The sequence below is a fragment of the Penicillium roqueforti genome (genome assembly GCF_015533775.1).
Source record: "Penicillium roqueforti strain LCP96 04111 chromosome Unknown scaffold_02, whole genome shotgun sequence".
Taxonomy (NCBI): domain Eukaryota; kingdom Fungi; phylum Ascomycota; class Eurotiomycetes; order Eurotiales; family Aspergillaceae; genus Penicillium; species Penicillium roqueforti.
Genome location: NW_024067566.1, coordinates 2,423,679 through 2,443,483, shown reverse-complemented (window position 1 = coordinate 2,443,483; position 19,805 = coordinate 2,423,679). Strand labels below are relative to the sequence as shown.

The 19,805-nt window shown below is 50.6% G+C and overlaps 6 protein-coding genes across 6 annotated transcripts; 2 read left to right on the top strand and 4 right to left on the bottom strand.

Moving 5' to 3' along the window:
* Nucleotides 1–708: 708 nt before the first annotated feature.
* LCP9604111_2395 (uncharacterized protein) lies at nt 709–1,881 on the bottom strand (the record flags this gene model as incomplete). Its single annotated transcript, XM_039069867.1, has 4 exons — nt 709–833; nt 899–1,018; nt 1,092–1,175; nt 1,308–1,881. 4 exons carry the CDS (start codon nt 1,879–1,881, stop codon nt 709–711), a joined length of 903 nt encoding a protein of 300 aa, XP_038932522.1.
* Nucleotides 1,882–3,031: 1,150 nt separating this feature from the next.
* erg8 (phosphomevalonate kinase) lies at nt 3,032–4,549 on the bottom strand (the record flags this gene model as incomplete). Its single annotated transcript, XM_039069866.1, has 2 exons — nt 3,032–4,139; nt 4,206–4,549. The coding sequence occupies 2 exons, from the start codon at nt 4,547–4,549 to the stop codon at nt 3,032–3,034; spliced, it is 1,452 nt and encodes a 483-aa protein (XP_038932521.1).
* Nucleotides 4,550–5,468: 919 nt separating this feature from the next.
* On the bottom strand, nt 5,469–6,644 carry LCP9604111_2393 (class I SAM-dependent methyltransferase; the record flags this gene model as incomplete). The annotated part of the gene is made up of 1 exon (XM_039069865.1): nt 5,469–6,644. One exon carries the CDS (start codon nt 6,642–6,644, stop codon nt 5,469–5,471), a length of 1,176 nt encoding a protein of 391 aa, XP_038932520.1.
* A 2,838-nt stretch (nt 6,645–9,482) lies between these two features.
* LCP9604111_2392 (uncharacterized protein) lies at nt 9,483–10,176 on the bottom strand (the record flags this gene model as incomplete). Its single annotated transcript, XM_039069864.1, has 4 exons — nt 9,483–9,662; nt 9,719–9,827; nt 9,874–9,927; nt 9,980–10,176. 4 exons carry the CDS (start codon nt 10,174–10,176, stop codon nt 9,483–9,485), a joined length of 540 nt encoding a protein of 179 aa, XP_038932519.1.
* A 3,664-nt stretch (nt 10,177–13,840) lies between these two features.
* LCP9604111_2391 (pentatricopeptide repeat protein) lies at nt 13,841–17,768 on the top strand (the record flags this gene model as incomplete). Its single annotated transcript, XM_039069863.1, has 3 exons — nt 13,841–13,876; nt 13,926–13,948; nt 14,003–17,768. The coding sequence occupies 3 exons, from the start codon at nt 13,841–13,843 to the stop codon at nt 17,766–17,768; spliced, it is 3,825 nt and encodes a 1,274-aa protein (XP_038932518.1).
* A 537-nt stretch (nt 17,769–18,305) lies between these two features.
* Nucleotides 18,306–19,554, top strand: LCP9604111_2390 (pyridoxamine-phosphate oxidase PDX3; the record flags this gene model as incomplete). Its single annotated transcript, XM_039069862.1, has 2 exons — nt 18,306–18,492; nt 18,593–19,554. 2 exons carry the CDS (start codon nt 18,306–18,308, stop codon nt 19,552–19,554), a joined length of 1,149 nt encoding a protein of 382 aa, XP_038932517.1.
* Between the last annotated feature and the right edge of the window lie 251 nt (nt 19,555–19,805).

The window sequence follows — 19,805 nt, the reverse complement described above, 5'->3', positions numbered from 1 at the left end:
CGTTATATTATAGAGATTTCTAAACTATGCATGAACAACGTACTACTCCGGATTGATCGTCTGCCTCGAATTGACTAGCAATTCCCACTAAGCCCGCGGAGATATATAGGCACTTTAGAAGTTATTAAATATAAGACAAAGAAACATGTCAGCCTCCTCCAAAAACACCCTATACACTACGACTAACCACCTTAAGGCAGTTAGAAAAAGCAAGCAAAAGGAATGAAAAGCGAGAAAAGGAAGGATAAGGAGGACAAAGGAGGGGGACAAAGTCGTAAGTACACGAAAGGCCATAAGAAAAGGAACCATACAGAGAAAATGATAGAGCACAAAGAGAAAGGGAAGTCGGATCGGAGGGGGTATATATCGAGAAATCGGGGTAAGAATAATGGTGACAGCAATGCGAAAAGCAAAGAATGAATCTCAGAACGAGCCCTCGGAAGACATGTCGAAGAGAAGACATCGAAGCACTCCAGAGAAGATCCATGGAGAGATAAATGAGGCCCGCATGCAGATGATATGGCGATGAGAGAACAGGGAAACGGCTCGAACATGGCACAGAAATAAGAGATATGAGAAAAACCGGTCGAAATCATGGTCCTAGGATCCGGTCAGAAGAAATAAATGTCGAAACGCCGTTTCCAGAGTGCCCATGTTGGCTCGGCAAAACAGGGATGTTGATCCTGCGTCCAGGCAGAATTAGGCGTATCACTGCAATGACAGGTAGATTGAGGGTGGAGGATTGTCGGAAGACGGACAAGGAAGGGAAGGTTGGGTGTCAGGGTGGAAGTAGTAAGCAGCAGACAACACTGCTGGAAGCATGCCGTCGACACCTGATACTCGTAGATCGGGCAGCGAGATTATTGGATCACGCATCGGCATCCAGGGCTGCGCTCACTTGCTTCGCGCTCCCGGCTGTATTGTGTCTTGGTTCCCTTTGCATCTTCATCGTCGACGACTTCTTGCGGCTTGACGGTCATATGGATGACGTTTGGATGTTCCTTGCTGAACTTGGAGTCTAGTCGCTTTGTTAGTATCAAAGTCTATAGCCATAGCAACCATGCAACCACAAGGAGGGAAAAAAAACATACCAGAGATAGGCGATTTATCATCTAACAACTTCCCGAACGAAATAAGACGGATAGAGCTCGGTGACGAGGGACGGGTCTCCCAATCTGCATCAACAACAATGTTAGCTTAGCTACTCTCGTTCCATGACATCCCACATCAGGATGGATCCTGCCCATCCAATGTCCATGTAGATGTCTGGGTCTGGGTCTGGGTCTGGGTCTGGGTCGAACTCTTACCAGGTCTCCATTCGCGCCAGATCAACTCCTTTAGCGTGTAGACGCTCATCAAGAACGGATCAAAGTTCTCAACATTCACCGATCGCTTCCTGAGATAGTTTCCATCGATAGTAAACGGATGTCGCGACCCCGTTGTCAACAGCAGCGTGATCACCAGCGCCGGGCCAGCATCATCCTCCTCGACTTCCTTCCCGGAGCCATCATCGGAGTGCTCGGTCGAAGTCTCGGGCGCGTTCTTTCGCTCGTCGGTATCCATTGAAGGTGATGTAGTCAGTTTTGCCAGCGCGACAGCAGGTTCGTTATCGAAAGTTTGAGAAGGGTTGGTGGTCGGTGATGTTGTCTCGGGGGCGAATTCGCTTTCGCCACCAGGGCCAGTCGCGGGGTGGATCTGGATCTGGTTCATGGGTGTTTGGTCATGGGCGGATGGGATGGATGTATCAGCGGCAAGGTCTGTCTGGGCTTGGAGCTCTGTGGTCGGTGAGGTCTGTTGTTGGTCCTGCGGTGTTGTGGTTGGGGGTTGGTTGATATCTCTGTTGGTGTTGGCCCCCGACTCCGGGTGATCGGTTGTGGACATTTTAGGATGCCCCGATGGCGGATGAGGATTGACTTTACCCCGTTAGGAAAGGGGGCACTGTCAACGGGAGAATGTTTGGGTGAAAAGTGGTAGTCTGTGAGAGCTGGAATGAGAGGAGACAGAGGGAGAGAGATGCAGTGCAGATGTGAGGAGTCAAGACTCAAGACTAAGCGGGAGGCGCGATAATACCTCAACTAGTGTGGATGGAGTGGCTGTACGTATATGTACCCCCCCAAATGATATTCGATTGTATTATTTGAATTGGTTGAAGAGAAGGAAAGAAGGCAAAAGGGGATCTGCAGGCCTAATAGGCTTCTTGACCCTAACTGCACGCAAAATGTTTCCCCTATTTTTGAGTCAAAGAAAAATAAAACATGCCCATAATCTAGTATTTTAGTACTTTAGTTCTATGGTATTATTATAAGAGTAAATAGCGAATAGCAATTGAAGATCCGGGGAAATTAGTTAGGCCAAGAGTCTTGTATGCTATATCGTTGATACGATGTAGATCTGGACATCTCTGGATAGTTGCATGGACAAGACAGGTCGCTTTCTCCACATGTGTAGCTTTGTACTCTCTGTACGACGATTAGGGATCTCATGACTATAATACGGAGTATACATGCAGTTATCACTGTTTCATTGTTTCATTGTTTCACTGTCACCATAAAATGCAAGTGCAAGTGGATTCTATGTATATTCTATCTCACATACTAGGTATCATAGAGCCGAAGAATATTAGCCTGTAGAGGTCGTTTCCTTGAGAGGAGTCCAGGCTATATTGAAATACCTGGCAAACAGACCTGGTCGCACATAGGGGAACGTCGGGGGAAAAAAAAAAAGAACGGGCAATCCTCGGCCACGCATGGGATTCGTAGTGCATATGCAGGGGGATGATTCTGAAGATAGAGACGCAGATAGGTGGGCACTGATGGAGTGGTAGGGGAGGTGGAATATAGGAACACCCGAGTCAAAGTCGATGTTTCAGCTGTGTTTCGTGCAATTAATTATCCTACAGGCCTGTGTATTTTCTGGAGGGTCCGGCCCAGGATGCAATAGGGGAGAAAAGGCTAAGCTGGTAGCCGAAACACGTTGATAAGTCATGGTGGGCTGGGACACCAGTTGCCTTGTTTTAATAGAGCAGAGCAAGCTAGACCCAACCAGCATACTGCTCCAGCATTTCGTTTTTCGCACCTTCGGATCCATGCTGGACGCCTAGCAGTCGTACGTTACCGATCTTGCCTCCAAAGTCATCCTCGATCGTGCTCGTCCAGTTCGCAAGATGATCTCTCAGACGCACAATCACAGTGGGATCATCCTGGATCAGGAGCGCGATGGCATCGTATCCTCCAGCCCCCGGCACGACACCGCCAATGACACCTTCGATCTCTGAAACACTGTCTAACAGCTCGGTCTGCACACTGGGTTCAATTGGGACGCCCGTCCGGCGGGTCAATGTGCGAATATGCTGGCGTGTTCGCTGAATAAGGGTGCGAATATCAGAAAAGTCGCCTTCGGGATTGGCATCGGGGTGTTGGGCCTGGTGCTTGAGCTCTTGACGCAGTCGCTCATTGTTATTCTGGAGGCTAGCCCAGAGAACGTCCGCTTCCTTGCGGTTGTTATTCCGCCATTCGAGAACCTTCTTAACCATCGAAGGCGTCTGAGAGCCACAGTCCACGTCGCACAGAACCAGCTGCATCCCACGGGGGAGCTGCATGCCAAAGTCAACACACTCGGTGTCCCATGGATGCTCGGGATCAGAGTCCTCCACGATGGGGAACAGACGCTCCTCGAACCCAGCCGAGCCTACATCGCCGAGAGATTCCAAGATTGACGGCGAGAAGCGTCGGTAGAGGCACGAACCGTAGACAGCACTAGCAACGTCGAATCCAGATCCGACCTTACCCTGGGCTGCGCAATGGGCCGCTTGAGCGAGGTTATGAAGTTTATCCCGGCCAGTACCGAGATCCTCCGGCTGCATGGTACGGTGAATGACCAAGGCAGAGACAAGCGCAGTAACGAGAGCAGCCGAAGAGCCCAGTCCTGTCTTGTGGGCTTCAAAAAGAGGAACGCCGAAATTGACAAACCGCCCACTACGTCCCTGCGACGCCGGGCCCCTGGAGGTAGCGGTTTCCGAGTAGTAGTCGCTGTCAGCCATGATGGTGACAGACAGGGACCCGAAGTCCTTAGAGTCAGCAACGTAGCTGATATAAGTCAATGCATAGCTGAGAGAGGTCTCGACAAAGGGGTTTCGCGGCCTAGAGAGAAGCAAGGTGGAATTAGTCAATTGATGTTTTCGCGCAAACAGCGACAGCCAAGCATACCCATCTCCCTTTTGGAGAACCTTGACACCCCCACCATTCCCACATCGCTGCACACCATATTCCCACACCGCATCGACAAACTGTGGGGAACGGACAACAATGGTATCCTCCCCGTCCTGGTCCTCAACGCCCGAATTGGATAGCGCCTCGACGCCCGGAGCAGGCTCGGATCCCGATACCCCGCGGCGGTGACCCCTCCTCAGCTGCTGGACAATAACATGGATGCGGGCATCGAGCGCAAACACGGTGCCCGTGTAGCCGCGGTCCAGCACGAGATAGCCCCCGGTTAGGAGAACCTTGCCCGGCGCAGACAGTGCCGTGACGGAAGGCGGTAGAGGAGACATCGAGTACTGGTAGGTTGGAGATATGATTGTTGTTGTTGTGGGGGAGAAAAATGCCGGGATCTACGGGGCGCTTGGAGATTATGGAAGGACTGCCCCGCGGTCACGGGGTGGTTGGGGGGGGGAGGAGTAGGTTGTAATAGCGCGGATAAGGTGTGCTGGGCTTACGCTGCCATGCAGATGCAGCTTATACGAGACGTGAACATTTTCCAGATTCTAGAGTTACAAGGGTGTATGGAATTATCCTAATAGGGACTAGTGGGGATGTTGCAGGACCTGACAAAAGTGTCCATAGAAAACATGAAAATAGTCTCTTGATACTAAAAGAAGTGGCTGTTCACATCAATCAGGTTGTGTAGTGTAATGGCTATCACTCTGGTTTCTGATACCAGCAATCCCGGTTCGATCCCGGGCACGACCTTTTCTTTTTGCTTGTTTTTTTTTTTTTGGTTTCATAGATTGAATCCCGACTTGAAACTTTTTATTATAATTTTGTTCGGCCTTCCTTAATGTGTAACTACTTATCGTCGCAGATATTTACTCGGAACAAGATATATTTGATGTACATACATGTACTGCTATCCCGATGTAGATGCAATTCCCTTCATAAACTCCTTATTGCTCAAGAAACCCCTCTGAAAAATCAAAAATAAATAAATGAGATAAATAACCGAAACTCCTCCATGCGTCAAATCCCCCAGCCTTCTAATCCGTTGATTATAAATGTACAGGGTATTTTGTGTCGAGATGTCCAATCGAGATGTGAGGAGCGACGATGACGTTGGCGGTGGCGGTGGGAGGGGGATGTGCTCTGGATAATTGGCCCGACTTGATCGCCGCAGAGTTTGATGAGAAGGAAAATTATTCATTCCCATCCAACTTCCTCACATCTCGAGTATGGCCGAGAGAACTTGTCCGGGGCCTATGCCTTGGGCTTCTGGGCAATGATACTATAACTCGTTGTGGCCAGACGCATGCGATCCATCTTGACGAAAGCCTGTCCATCCAAACAGAGACGGTTAATCAAGGTCTTGAAGTGGCGCGGCAGCACATGCACCTTGACGAGCGCAAGGATCGCCTGGCGGAGGGTGCGGAAGTATACATCGACGGTATCGATAAGCGGGGCCTGGAGACCATCGATACTAGCGTTCTCGGACCGCACGACCTCAAACCCAGCCTCCTTCAACGCCGCCTCGAGAGTCTCCTGCGTGGGTGTACCGACCGCGCCGATGAGCGGCTTGACGCGGCGCATGAGCTCCGCGTGTTCCGGGTTACTAGGATCGTAAGCCGGCAGGCTGATCCAGTCCAACAGGGAGATCTTCGAGCCCGGCTTGACGACACGGAACACCTCGCGGAACAGGGCGGGCAGGTCCTTGCACAGACTCAGTGCTTGGATCTGGTAGAAGGCATCGAAGCTCTCGTCGGCGAAAGGCAGGGGGAGGTCGTTGAAATCTTGGGTGACGAAATTATTCTGGAGTCCGCGCTCCTGATTGAAGGCCGCGGCCTGCTCGACCTGGTTCGGGTCAATGTTGAGGCCCGTTACCTGGGCGCCGGTGTGTTGCGCCATGTGGGCGGCGACGCGCCCGCGGCCGCAGCCCAGATCCAACACCTTCATTCCTGTCCTCAAGCCGATGTCGTGCGCGATTGAGCGCTCGTACAGGATCTGATTCTCGAGCACGCTAGACTTGGGGCTCATCCACGGTGGGATGTACATTTTCTCGACATCGCCCAGTGCGCAAAGGTGGTTCAGGACTCCGTAATAGGACTTCAAGCAATCACCGACCTTTTCTTGGTAATTGGGGCCCAGAGCCTCGGTCATTTGCTTCTCGTCGGACCAGTCAAGGTTATAGATGACGTATGACGCCATGAAATCGTCAACTTGTTTCGGGGTCAAGTGCGACAGGTGTCGGAATGCCGTCCAGAAACTCTTCCACCGCTTCGGGGATGCCGAATTGTCGAGGTCCTTGCCATGATGGCCGAGTGTGGCCACCAGCGCATTCTGCTTCTCCTGCGCGACCTCGTCGAGCGAGCTATCACTCTCCGAGCCTCGTTCGCTGCGCCCGGGATGGCGCGGTGTGTCCAGGAGTGTTTGCGTCATGATAGCAGAGCTTTGTACAAGCTATTATTATATAAAAAAGAGGTATATATTAGGTGAGGTTGGGGGAAAGGGGGTATGTGTAGTAAGTAACCAGCGGCTACAGCCCTGTAGGGGATCTGGCGAGATTTATAAGCACTACGGCTCCGAGCCACAGTCACTCCCTTTATTCATTGAAAAATCATTCGCCGAGACAGCTGTATGGCCAGTAGCCACATAGTGGATTTCGTCACCAGACGAGGAAGCTCTTACCGGTTATCCCGGCAATAATAATGGTTTGATCCCGTTTAAGACGGCAGAGACCCGAAGAACAAAAATTTTCATTCGGATAACCAAGAACCATCATTCCCAATTGCTTCACTTTTTTTGCCATCCTTCTCTAGGGCTTTCCGTTCTCGCTCCGAATTCCAAAATCCAATTGTGGCGGAGGAGGTGAAGGAGGGCCGTTGCACGCGACTACGACATGCCCAGGCATGGATGACGCGGGTCCTTAAAAGGAAATGAGTATCGTCATGGAAACGCCGATCTAGCCCTGGAGGCCCACTTCTATAGTTTGAATACTGTATTCTATATGGGTATCTAGATACATGATAATAATCGACTAGCCAACATCATCGTACATGTTGATCACCCAATGTGGGATGTCAGATATACAATACGAAGTATACAAAGAAAAATATAGACGTAGTGCATCATTACAGCGGCCTAGACCCTAATCTCCGAAGACCTTAAGCTTCCCTATTAACCGTCGAAACACCCACGGTTCCGGAACTTCCTCCCGAGTCGTTTCAAGTGATCCAGAACTTGGTGAGACGGATTGGCAACCTTCGAGAAGCTTTTGTTTTTCTATTCCTCTATTCTTTTTTTTTTTTCTTTTGGTCTACATACCAATCCAAGCAAAAGGTCAAGTAAATAACCCTAAAGCAGATGATGAGAGCTGATTGAACAGATTATGAGGGACTTGATATATTGGCGACCCACATGGATCGTCCGGGCGAAAACTCAACTCCGAGACCCTACCGATTCCCGTATTTCCGGGTCACGTGGGCTCCAAATCGAGTATTATGCTCCTATAAAGAGCCCTTGGCATTGCTTCTATCTCCGGTTCAGCCGAAAGATTACTAGGGTATCTTTATGTCGAGCTCAGGTAGCATAAAGCAGGATTTTTAGAATATGCACCTGGGCAAGTCTATGGTGTGAGTCATAAATATGACCTTGAAATTACTCTCACGTCATAGTTCAAGCCACCTGCATGCACCGTTGGCGTTAGTGCCTAGTGGATAACAAAGTACTGTGTACGGGAGTATGGCCAGACACCAAGACCAAGTGGGGGAAAAGATGAATCAGATCAACCTCTATGAAAAAGAAGGTGAGCAGTTGAGGGCTACCTGTGTCGATCAAATAAGCATTTCAGGTTTCTCAAGAACAGTTGGAGAAATCTGCCTGAATTTCGTTTTCCGGAGCTGCCTTTTTCGGCCACAGGTGACGGGTGTCCACGGCCCATTGATTCCCACCATGACCCGTGTGGGTGGACCCACGACTTATGCACGCACCTAGTGCTGGCACGTGATATCAGCGCTTGTTCCAAGGTTATACTGTCAATAGTACTCAGTACTTATCAAGAGTACTCTATTAATACCTGTTAACAGTACAATCTCGTGTTGTATGTTGTGTATTCTTTTTGTATTCTACTTCCTAAAAGATATCAGAGGATTCTCAGAAGGTACCCATAAAAAGATACTTTGATCCCATACTTCTGAGCCATAAAATTATGTACCATATACCGCATGATCTTTTACTCCATTACCGTATTACTAGGAATATATTACCTAAAACAATCTATCAATGTCAGGGGTAATTATACAAGGGGCTCGTATTGCTAACTACTTTGAGACCCCTCAAAGCGATCCAGATCCTTCCGTGAACTAACCTTGTATCTACATAATTGAAACCACCTGCATCACATAAGTAAATATGGCAGTCCGATAGTTAGCAAGGCTGTAGACAACGGCTTTGGCTCAGTCGAACCACAGGCATATACGAAGGATGTTGTACGGAATGGTTAGCGAACCTTGGCCATAATTCAATGGTGGATTCCTTCGGGACCCACTCTAGATGAGTCGAACTGTTTGGGGAGATAAAGTCCTTGGCCTTTTTGTTCCTTACTGTTTCATGACAAATATTCGAGTAGTTATGAACTTCAGCACTCCAATTGTCGCCTTAATCGAGAAAGTCCACACAAGGTGGTACGTTTCCCATTGGCTATGTTGAGCATCGCTGCACTTGTTTCCAATGTTATGGTCAGATTTGTATCATGTTTCATCCAATGCAACTAGAAGTTATGTCGGTTGTCAACCTCTCAAAGCCGTGGATTCGTTATGCACCGCGCAAGCTCCACGATGGTGCTTTCCAAGCTATTAGATAGTACGATCTGCTAATCGGACATGAGCCAGTGGTACAGCAGCAATCCATACATAGCCAATCCATACATAGCGAGGCTCAATGCCTTCCGCACAAGAGATCGAAGACTGACAAATCAGAGCCGCGGACCATCGTGGCGGGACCACCCCCATACTGGATGGAGTAGGAATGGAACTATGGAGTACTCCGTACTAGAATGAAATACAATGCATCCTCTCATTGGCTATCAAATTCACTAGATTTGTTTTGCCCACATGCAATCTCAATTAGAGATTTAAGTTGTAGACGTCGTATCGGGAACGACGCTCGTCCACGAGATAGCAATTTCATTATCATATCCTAAGAGCTGCATTTCCATTGCCAGACAGGACCATATTGCAGTGTCCAGCATAAACCAACTTCGCCACCGAACTAGGAGGTTCACAGCTCAATCTTGCCGCACGCGCCACCAAGCCAATACCGCGTCAGCGAATGCACGAACTCGGTGTTCTTTTGCGTGAAATCGTACAACTTAGAAGCGCGTATGTTGAGAATCTTTCCGTCGAAATCTGCCTCCAGGACGCGGGCATGACAATGACCCATGAGAGACAGGACCAGCATCTACCAGAGCAAGGTTAGTAGATTGTCTAGAATCCATCCATTATGGAAGGCCTTACCGGGGCAACAACATGAGCGCGCAGCCGCTTGGATCTCAAACGACCAGCCATGATACCGGTGATGGTCATGATTTCTCCGCGAAGCAGTCGACCATCCCCGTTCGCTTCACTTTCCAGGATGACCTTGAAGTGTGGATAATGCTTCCACAGCGTACCAGTTGAAGTCGATACATTCCAGCAGTTGACCAAAACATCTATAATCTCCAAGTCTGTCATGAACGGTCAGCGGGCAGGACAAGGTAGCTGTGAGAGGCAACTTACTCTCGATATTGGCCAGAGGGTGGCGGATTATGGGGGTACTTATCCGATGCATATGACAAGCAATCACCAAAGTTGCTAGTAAGAAAAGACTCAGTAGCGCGAGTTTCCCACATGATGAAATCCAGGTTAGGCTTTTGTTCTAGCAGCTCGTTCTCCTCCTCCTTCGACGGGAACGGCAGGTCTTCTTGGTATGGCATGAAGAATTGTGGATGGTGTTGGGTATCCCTTCAAGGGACAAGGGAATGTGGCAAATACCGGCCACCTTCAGTTCAGAGGGTTCAATATGCAGATTTGGGCTTTTCTTGATCAGCTTCTCAATCTCAGCCAACGCGTGACGACGTTTAGTCCGCTCCAGGACAAATCTTCCTCCATCTTGAGTTTGACGAGGATGGATGAGAATATTGCTTATATGACCAGCGAAAAGAGAGCGAACAAGAGATTAGCAAGGTTGATAGCTAGATGGAAGATGAGATGAAGGGGGCGGTTTTCTCTATTTGGGACACAAGGGCGGGCTTTGTGGCCTGAGGCATAACGCACCAATACTTGTTACTTGCTTGGCAACGTCGAGCGATCTCTAATTTCACTTAGCGGCAACACTGAGTGAATAATCAAGAGGATGAGGTTAGCGCTTGCTATGATCATGACTTGGTGCCCAACACAGGGAAGATGTCATGGGCGCTTGGCAAGAATGCCCTACTATGACCCAGAGAGCAGTCCTCGGAGCCCGATGCTTCCTATTTAGTAAACAAGATATATTCCCCGCAATACAATGGCAGCAAACAAGAGTGGCAGTCTCTCCGCGGACGAGAATGAATGGAATGAATGGAGAGATACGTACTAGGTCTCCAGTTTGACCATCCATGATGCCGCCCTCACTTCTGCGTCTACCATCTGCGAAAAGCAGTACTTGTTACTCCAGGTTCTCCAGATCGGCAGTGACATTTAAAAGCTTAGCTCAAATCAATAGAAGCTGGAAAAATAGAAAATAGAAGCGGACAACCTGCTTGCAACATTCAAATCCTGGGCCGACTACCGGGCAAGTTTCCAAAGCCGCCCTATCCTTCAGGGACATTTGCCTTGGCTAGCATGTATCGAACTCAGGCCTCAGTAACCACCGATCAAACCTTCCAATCGAACGTGGCAATCTCGCCCATTGCAAATCGTACACGGTCCAAGGCGGGTGGATCCAAAATGGGTGATTTAACGCAAAAACTTTCTCAATCATATTCCCAAGCCCCATCGAAGTCAACTGGGACACTGTCAGACTTCTCGGATGATGAGGATACTCCAAATACCGGGGAACGGGGACACTCCCTTTCATTCTCTAGGGCCTAAGGAGATTGCATAAGCTCTCTAGATACATGTGGCGATGTTCCATAGTTGCTATATCGATGTAGGTATACAAAGCCAGACATTTTCTAGGTTGGATGAATGAGAAAATTGGCAAAACGCCTGACCGCACCGCAGAGTCTGTGCACTCATCTCCACCTGTGATATTCGCACGGATGTCGATCGACGCCCATGTGGAGTGTCAGTACATATATGACCCACTGGCATCACATTGGCTTTTCTCGTAGTTCTAGAGGCAGTTTAAATAAAGTGTACAACGTACAACATACGATTCATAACTTAGGGCAGAGCCGCATTATATAGTGAGTTAGCACTAGGTATCAGTGTTCACATATATATAATGAACATCTGGTAATTTACAACTTGTAGTTCTCCGCTGTATACGGCTATTAGGTGCATCTTATGCACGAGGATAGCAACATTAGTGCGCAATATAGGTGAGCTGGGTTGGCAGTCGAGCGCACGAAGAGATGAAAAAAGAAGTCATCACCTGGATTGATTAGCGATCTGAACGGCCGGGTGATACAGAATGCAGGCGGACACCAATTCAAGCGGTTTAAGGGATAAGAAGAAATACAATGCAAACTATCAAGCCGCTGGACTAAGGAGCAGTACTTTCACCGCGGCGTTGCCCATTTCTTGACCGATACCCAAGATGCATGATCGAACAATGCAGTATCTACCTCTTATTGTCTGTACAGTGTCAGAGGCCATCTGGTAGCTTATTGTATCTTAATGATGCGAGTTCATATTAGATAGAGCTCTCACTCGTGACTGTCGGTTGAAATGACCAAGTAACTGCAAATCTGTATGCAGTACTCGCAACGCATTGGTGATTTTGCAGGATGCATCTGCCGGCCGGTATCACCGGTATTTGATGTTAAGGTTAGATCTAATAGCGATATTAGCAATTGCAAAATTACATTTCATCATTCCGGACAATTTGGTCGGTAGTCGGTGTGCCCAGCATTTGGGCACGTCAGCCTTCGCTGGAAGTGCTGTTTGATCCAGCCGGATCGCCACGGGTGCCTTTTTATTTCTCGGCTATTTTTGGGAGGTGTCTCTCTCACAGAGGCTCGGATGGTATTGATGTCTGTAATAATTATATCCTAGTCAGGCTAGTGTGAGAAGGTGAAGTGTACGCACCGCGATGGGAAGTCGTCAACCCTCATCAGCAGGCACGTTTTTATTTGTTGGCATGCTCTTCGATAAAGCAAGCAAAGCCTCGTGGCATCTCTTCAATAACAACACCGGATGTTGATATCCCAGTCATCCGACATAGACTGTCATATCGCACCGTGGTGCCTAGGGAGTAAGTATGTTCATGCAAAGCGTACCGCAGTGTGCTTTATTACTATTCTTAGCGGATACTATTCTTAGCGGACTACCTTCAAGTGCCCTCAATCCAACTCATAAAGGATAAGCACCACGAGGAAGACTCGACAAGTTCAGAAGGTGGATTAGCTCTTCGTTTGGGCCTGAAAATCACCCAAAATCGGTCCACCAGGACTGCTATTATCTCCGGAAAATACCCCATTAAGAACCGGGCCAGAGTCTGGTAGGTGCCTCGCCACGGGTAAGATCCGTGTGAGATCTCAACTGAAGAAGTCCGATTTTGGGCATTTTCAGACCCAGACAAGGAGCCAATCGACCCCCAACTGACGTCGACTATGTCGAAGAGACCGTAATCATAAAGCCGATATGTCATGTGGGAAAGCGCAGGGTGAGGCAAACCCCTGTTCGCGACGGGTTGGTTTCAGGTTACAAATCAAAGCAAAAGCCAGATCACAGGCTGACCGCCTACAGACTTTTATTCTGCCGCTTCGTCATTCTCCGTTAAAGCCGAGTCGGCCAGTCGGGAGGCCGAATGGCCGGTGAATGGCCGGGGAAGACGAGGCGGAAGTTCCGAGGAAAGGAAAGAAGAAAAAGAACCGGAAGGAAAACGTGACTCACTTCCAGGGACCCTTTTTCCAAGGTTTCAAGCGAATATCTTGATGTTGATTGGTGTCTATCGCGTACTTTTACTTTTACCACCTGATCTGTTCGAATCCAGCTTACGGAGTAGTATGGGAGTGCTGGATACTTGCAGTCGATGTATCCTCGAGACGACCCGTTTGGGAACCCCCGCGGTATAAGGAAGATCTGATATGCCAGATACAATGCATCAATGTACCAGTACAAACATCTAAGACTTGGATACATAGACATGTAGGAAATCCGAGGAACAAGGCGGAGCAATCACAAAAGCTACGTAGATCCAACGGAGTACGGACTATGAAGAGGATTCTCCGGAGAAGATCGGCCCTAACCAGCTGGTCCACTGTGAAACTCCATCTCCTTCCAGAAGCCCGTATTCCTCCCTCGTTCTTATTTTTCAGGCTTCCATTCTCTCTCTCTTTCTCTCTTTTTCTCTCTTTTCACCAAATTTCTGGCCCTGTCAACAACAGGTCCTTTTAATACTATCATCCTAATCTTGCATCTGCGCGTTCATTGGCGACAGGCAGTCGTCAGATGAACCTGCACTTTCGATATTATCTTGAGTGCAAGGTAAGAAAAAGCACGTGAAATTCATCGACAACTACTGACTGTGGTCCAGCATTACCTCTTTAGAATAAAGAGGTTGCCTATCAGATAAATGGTCTTCAAACCATTCACCCATCTCGCGCGCCAGAGTTTCACCAAAGCCTTTACTCATGGCTATGCTCAATCCGTAGTCGCCGCGTCCCAGTCATACGCGTCGACAACCCCCTTCAACCCGCTCGCTGCCCAACCCGCCAAATTCTCCCGCACAACCCAATTACAGAATGCCTTCTCCAATGCGTCCAGTTCATCCGGTGCTGGCGCCAAGACAAGTCAAGGAGGATCTGGAAATGGAGATCTCGGTCTAGCTGCCTATTATGCCGCATGGCAGAACGCCCAGCAGACCGGTGATGACAGCGATTGGACCCAGTTCGAGTTCAAGCGCCGTATTGGTTGGAAGCCCTCGGCGGAGGATGCTGACAATATTCACGAAGACCGGGCTGCGTCCGATTTAGCTCCTCATCCCACCAAGGCTGCCGTGAACGAGGATGTTAGTGCCCAAGTGGAGGAGGCTGTGGCCCGTGAGATTCAGATCCAGGAGGAGCAGGCACAGGCCGAGGAGGCTGCGCTGGGGGCAGAAGCGAATGCTGAACCCGCTGTTGAGGATGCCGTCGTTTCGGAAGCTGTCTCTGAAGCCAACCAGATTGCTTCGGACCGTATTGTGCGATTGGCCAACTCCAACAAATTTGCAGAAATCCCCGCTGCGTTTGAGACTCTGCTCCGAGAGGGATTTACTCCGACTGTCGGGGCATATAATGCCCTGCTGCTCGCTGCCATCCGTCTTCACCCTGATGCCGCTCAGGCTATCTCCAAGGCCCTCGATGTCTACTCTGACATGCTTCGTCGAAGGGTAATTCCCGATGAAGATACCTATGAGACCCTTGTTCAGCTTCTGGTCACCCGGGCTCACGACATGATCAAGGCCAAGGAGGCATTGGAGCAGGAACGCGTTCGATTCGGTGGTATGGAAGAGCCTGGCAAGTTCATGCTTCAGTCGAGTGAACTTGAGCGGGACCTTCTCGCTGAGGATACTTCCCTGTCCATCGCCGTCAAACTCTTTGATACCGCCACGGCACGACACAATCGCCTTGTCTTCCCGCTCGAGATGTACCGTCACCTTATCATTGCCTGTGCCAAGGAAGGTAAGGTGGAGGATATGATCCGGATTTACGCCCATATGGAATCACAGAAAATAACTCCACATGCTACCATCTTCCCGTCCATGATCACCGCATTTGCTTCCACTGGTGATCTCAGAAGTGCCGTTGAATGTTATAACGAGTACCGAGGGCTCGCTGTCTCCGATGACAGTGGCGTCTTCAGTATCGTACAGCGCCAGGACAGCCAGGTCTATGCTGCTGTGATCCGTGCTTACCTGTCATGTGGCAAAGAGGAGGGTGCCGCGCAGTTCCTTGATCGTATTCGTTCTTCGTTCGACGAGGTAACCGAGGGTCGCCAGGACCGGTGGTCTGCGGTGGAAGCTGTGATTGTCCAAGATGCACTTGTGCAACACTCGCTCAACACCGGAGACTACAGCAAGGCATTGGACCAGGCCAAGAACCAGTTGCATGATGAAGCCCGGAATCAGGCCATTTCTCGCATCTGTATTGCTGCGGCTGATGCGGGCGATCTCCCCACCGCTTCTGAGGCTTACGATAGCCTGCCCACCGCACCCGACGTACGACAGAACCCAGCCATTTCACTTCTGGCCCTTCAGGTCCGCCGGGGCAATGTTTCGGCTGCCCGTTCCTTGTGGATCATGCTGAACACGGTGGGTCAGGCAACCCCGGACCTGGTCCAGCCGACAGCTATGTATGCGGTCGCTTTGCTCAAGAGTGGAAATGTCGAGGAAGGTCTTCACCAGGCCCGCAATATGTTTAAGCGTATCCGCAACGCCACCCAAGATCAACACGCTGCTGTCGCCAACCTCGTCAGAGAACAGATTACCGAGTCACTCCATCTCTTTGGTCGCGTCCTTATGCAATCGACCGCGGTTCTCTCGCCTCAATCATCCATGACACTCTTGTGGTCCATGCTAGAGAATGGTGGTCTAGTTTCTCCTCTCGCTGAGCACGCTGTCGCCAACCTTGGCCCTATCGGCATCTCACAGCTCAAGGCTGCTGACCTCACCCTGGCACTCCAAGTTCAGGCTGGCATATTGGTCAGCAGCGGTTCCATGTTGTTCGATGTCGCTCATCCCGTTCGCTTTGCGCACATGCTTGACGTCGCTCTGTCTTCTGCTCTCCCTCTGGATCTCTACACCACTGGCCTCATCGACCAGGCTGTTGGCAAGCTCTTTGTCAGTCGTCCTGATGTCGTCAAGAAGTGGCAAGATTATCTGGAGGCAGGCTCCCAGACCTCCGTTTCACCTTCTCAGATGTTCCTTTCGTCGGATCGTCAAAGCCCCGTCTCCATGGCGGAAACATCGATCACGACTCCATCTGTGGCTCCCGAATCGTTTGATCCTTATGCCCACGCGACCGATTTCCGCGGATCCGCCATTATCGCGGAGGAGCTTGAGAAGACCACCGGGCGCACTGAGAATCACCTCAATGAGGCCCTAACTCGTCTTAACAACATGCGCCGCATTGGTCGTCACCCGCGCTACATCACCTATGCTAAACTGATTACCGCTGCGGCCAAGGCTGGCCGCATGACTCTGGCTCACGACATTCACAGTATGGCACGGACCGATGTTCCCCTCGATATGAACTTCAGCGTTGTCAAATACGGCTGGGTCTCGATTCTTGATGCCATGGTCGCTGCTTGCCTCACCCTAGGTGACCGCAAGCTGGCTGCTCAGTACCACCAGGAGCTTCTCGCTCTCGGTTCCGCACCCTCGGCCAACACTTTCGGCTTGTACATCACCACGCTCAAGGAGTCTACCAAGACCTTCGACGAGGCTACCGAGGCCCTCAGGGTCTTTCACCGTGCCGTTGCTGAAGGCGTGGAGCCCACTTCCTTCCTGTACAACGCGCTCATCGGCAAGCTAGGCAAGGCCCGCCGCATTGACGACTGTCTTGCGTACTTTGCCGAGATGCGTGCCAACAATGTGCGCCCGACAAGTGTTACCTACGGAACCATTGTGAATGCCCTTTGCCGTGTGAGCGACGAACGCTTCGCCGAGGAGATGTTCGAAGAGATGGAGTCCATGCCCAACTACAAGCCGCGTCCCGCGCCTTACAACTCCATGATCCAGTACTTCCTTAACACCAAGCGCGACATCAGCAAAGTTCTGGCCTACTACGAGCGTATGCAGGCTCGAAACATTCAACCCACCCTGCACACCTACAAGCTTCTCATTGACGCACACGCTTCCCTGGAGCCAGTAAACATGGCCGCCGCCGAAGCCGTGCTGGAATCCATGAAGGCCGCAGGCCACCACCCGGATGCCGTGCACTATGCTTCGCTAGTGCACGCCAAGGGCTGCGTCCTGCACGACCTCGCCGGCGCGCGCAAAGTCTTCGACACCGTTGTCTCCGACCGCCGTGTGCGCCTCCAGCCATGCCTCTACCAAGCCCTCTTTGAATCCATGGTCGCCAACCACCGTGTCACCGACACCGAAGAAGTCGTCCAGAACATGTTTGCACGCAAAGTTGAGATGACTGCCTACATTGCCAACACACTGATCCACGGCTGGGCCGCCGAGGGTAACGTGACCAAGGCCAAGGCCATCTACGACAGCATTGGCATTCAGAAGCGAGAGCCCAGCACCTACGAAGCAATGACTCGTGCATTCCTGAGCGCCGATGATCACGCCAATGCCGCCACCGTCGTCCAGGAGATGATGTCGCGCGGATACCCTTCTGCGGTGGCCGGCAAGATCATCGATCTCATCGGTGTTTCTTCGTCTCTCTAATTTCTCTTGGCTGTGTATGTGACCAGGTGATACCCATTTAATGTTTGTGTTGCACCCCTACAATCTCTCTGCCAGGGCTGGATCCCTGTGTTGGGATATTTCCGGTTCGGCGTCTGCAGGGCGGCAGTTGGATATACCTGGTGGGATATCTATTATTTGTTTTTGGATTTACGATATATTTTGGCATCCAGCGAAGGTCCGGCGTTTAATTTGGCGATCAAAAAGGGCGTCGTGCATTGAAGCACTGTATACCACTGTGATTATTCCTGTTCATAGACATCTCAACTCCCCCACCGCGTTTAAACGCGAAAATGAAAATGAAGCAGAGTGAATTACTTAAACTGTTAAACATGTTGTCTGATTTTCTATAACTAACTATTGTACTCCGCATTCTCCAAGGAATGGCATGACGCCTCGGGAGTTTCCGCTGAAAACGTCTTACAGGATTTCTGCGGAACTCACAGCTTCCAACTTGGACTTTTCTTCAATCTCACAAATTCGAGGTATTACACTTATGCCATTCACTCATCGTCTTCCATGCAGACTTGTTTACCCTTGATTCTGCGTTCAGCCGTTGACTCATTCCTCCGCACCGTTCCCCGCCAACCCCGCCAACTCCGATATTCCTCAACCAACTCAACCAACCAACCCGGCAATCACAAGCCAACTATGGCCCAAGAGGAACGCCAGACAGACGCCGGGAGGCGTCCAAAGAAGCTAATTTGTAAGTCCAAAGTCTACATCTCAAGCCATCCCTCTGCAAAAGATCCGACCAACCCCTCCCCAACCCATACGAACCTCAAGTTAACATCAATCTCCCAAAGTCGCACCAGGTGACATTGCACCAACCTCCAACAAGTCCACCCAAGATGCCCAACCCCAAGCAATCCCCGCAACAACCACCGACAAAACCGCAACCGAAACCGAAGTCCTCTCGAACGCCGCACGCGCACACCAGTTCGGCACAAACCCACCCCTAACCATCTCACAAATCCACGGCACGGATCCCCTCTACCAATTCCACAACTGGTTCCGCGACTCGCGGCTCCCAGCCTCCTCCGCCCCAGAAACATGCACCCTATCAACAGCCTCCCTGCCCTCGGGCCGCGTTAGCGCACGCGTCGTATACCTGAAAGAACTCGACGAGCGCGGCTGGGTTGTCTACAGCAACTGGGGTAGTAGGGAAGGCAAGGGCGGACAAGTCTTCGGGCTCGGCGAGAGCGCCGATACACTGGGCGCCATGCCAGAACCGGGCTCACAGCCAACCGTGACCTCTGAGGTCGGCTCGGGAAATAAATGGGCCGCGCTGACGTTCAGCTGGGCGAGTGTTGAGCGTCAGGTCCGTATTGAGGGCTTGCTTGAGCCGCTTAGTCGTCAGGAGAGCGAGATGTATTGGCGGACCCGCGAGCGCGGCAGTCGGATTGGGGGATGGGCGAGTTGGCAGAGTAGGGTTTTGTGGTCTGCGGAGCCGGCCCAGATGGAGCAGAATCAGCGGAGGAAGAGTGTGGCGAAGTTGCTAGACTCGGTTGTTCCGGCGGATATTGATCAGACGGATGTTGATGATGGGCGTGCGCTACTGGAGTCAAAGGTTAAGGAAATGGAGGAGAGGTTTGCGGGTGTTGAAGATATTCCCCTGCCGCCTTTCTGGGGTGGTGTGAGGCTTGTGCCGGAGTCTGTGGAGTTCTGGCAAGGACGGCGGAGTCGCTTGCATGATCGATTCCGGTATGTGCGTATTGAGGGTGAGGGGGCGGGTGCTAAATGGCGAGTTCAGAGGCTGTCGCCGTAGTGATGGATAGAGATTAGTTGCATATCTACTGGTATTATACTCGACGTTTTAATCAAACAAGTGCTACTTGAGCTATCGTGATGTTTCGCGTCGATCATCCATATCAGCCTCCCTTATCTGTCACTATCAGTCTTGGCACGCAAGCTCCTTCAACGTCACTCCAAAATACCTAGCCCTTGAGTTCTACGCTACTTGCACATAGCCTGCAAGCCTATAAAAAGAGCCTGATAAATTACAGGATATACAGTTAT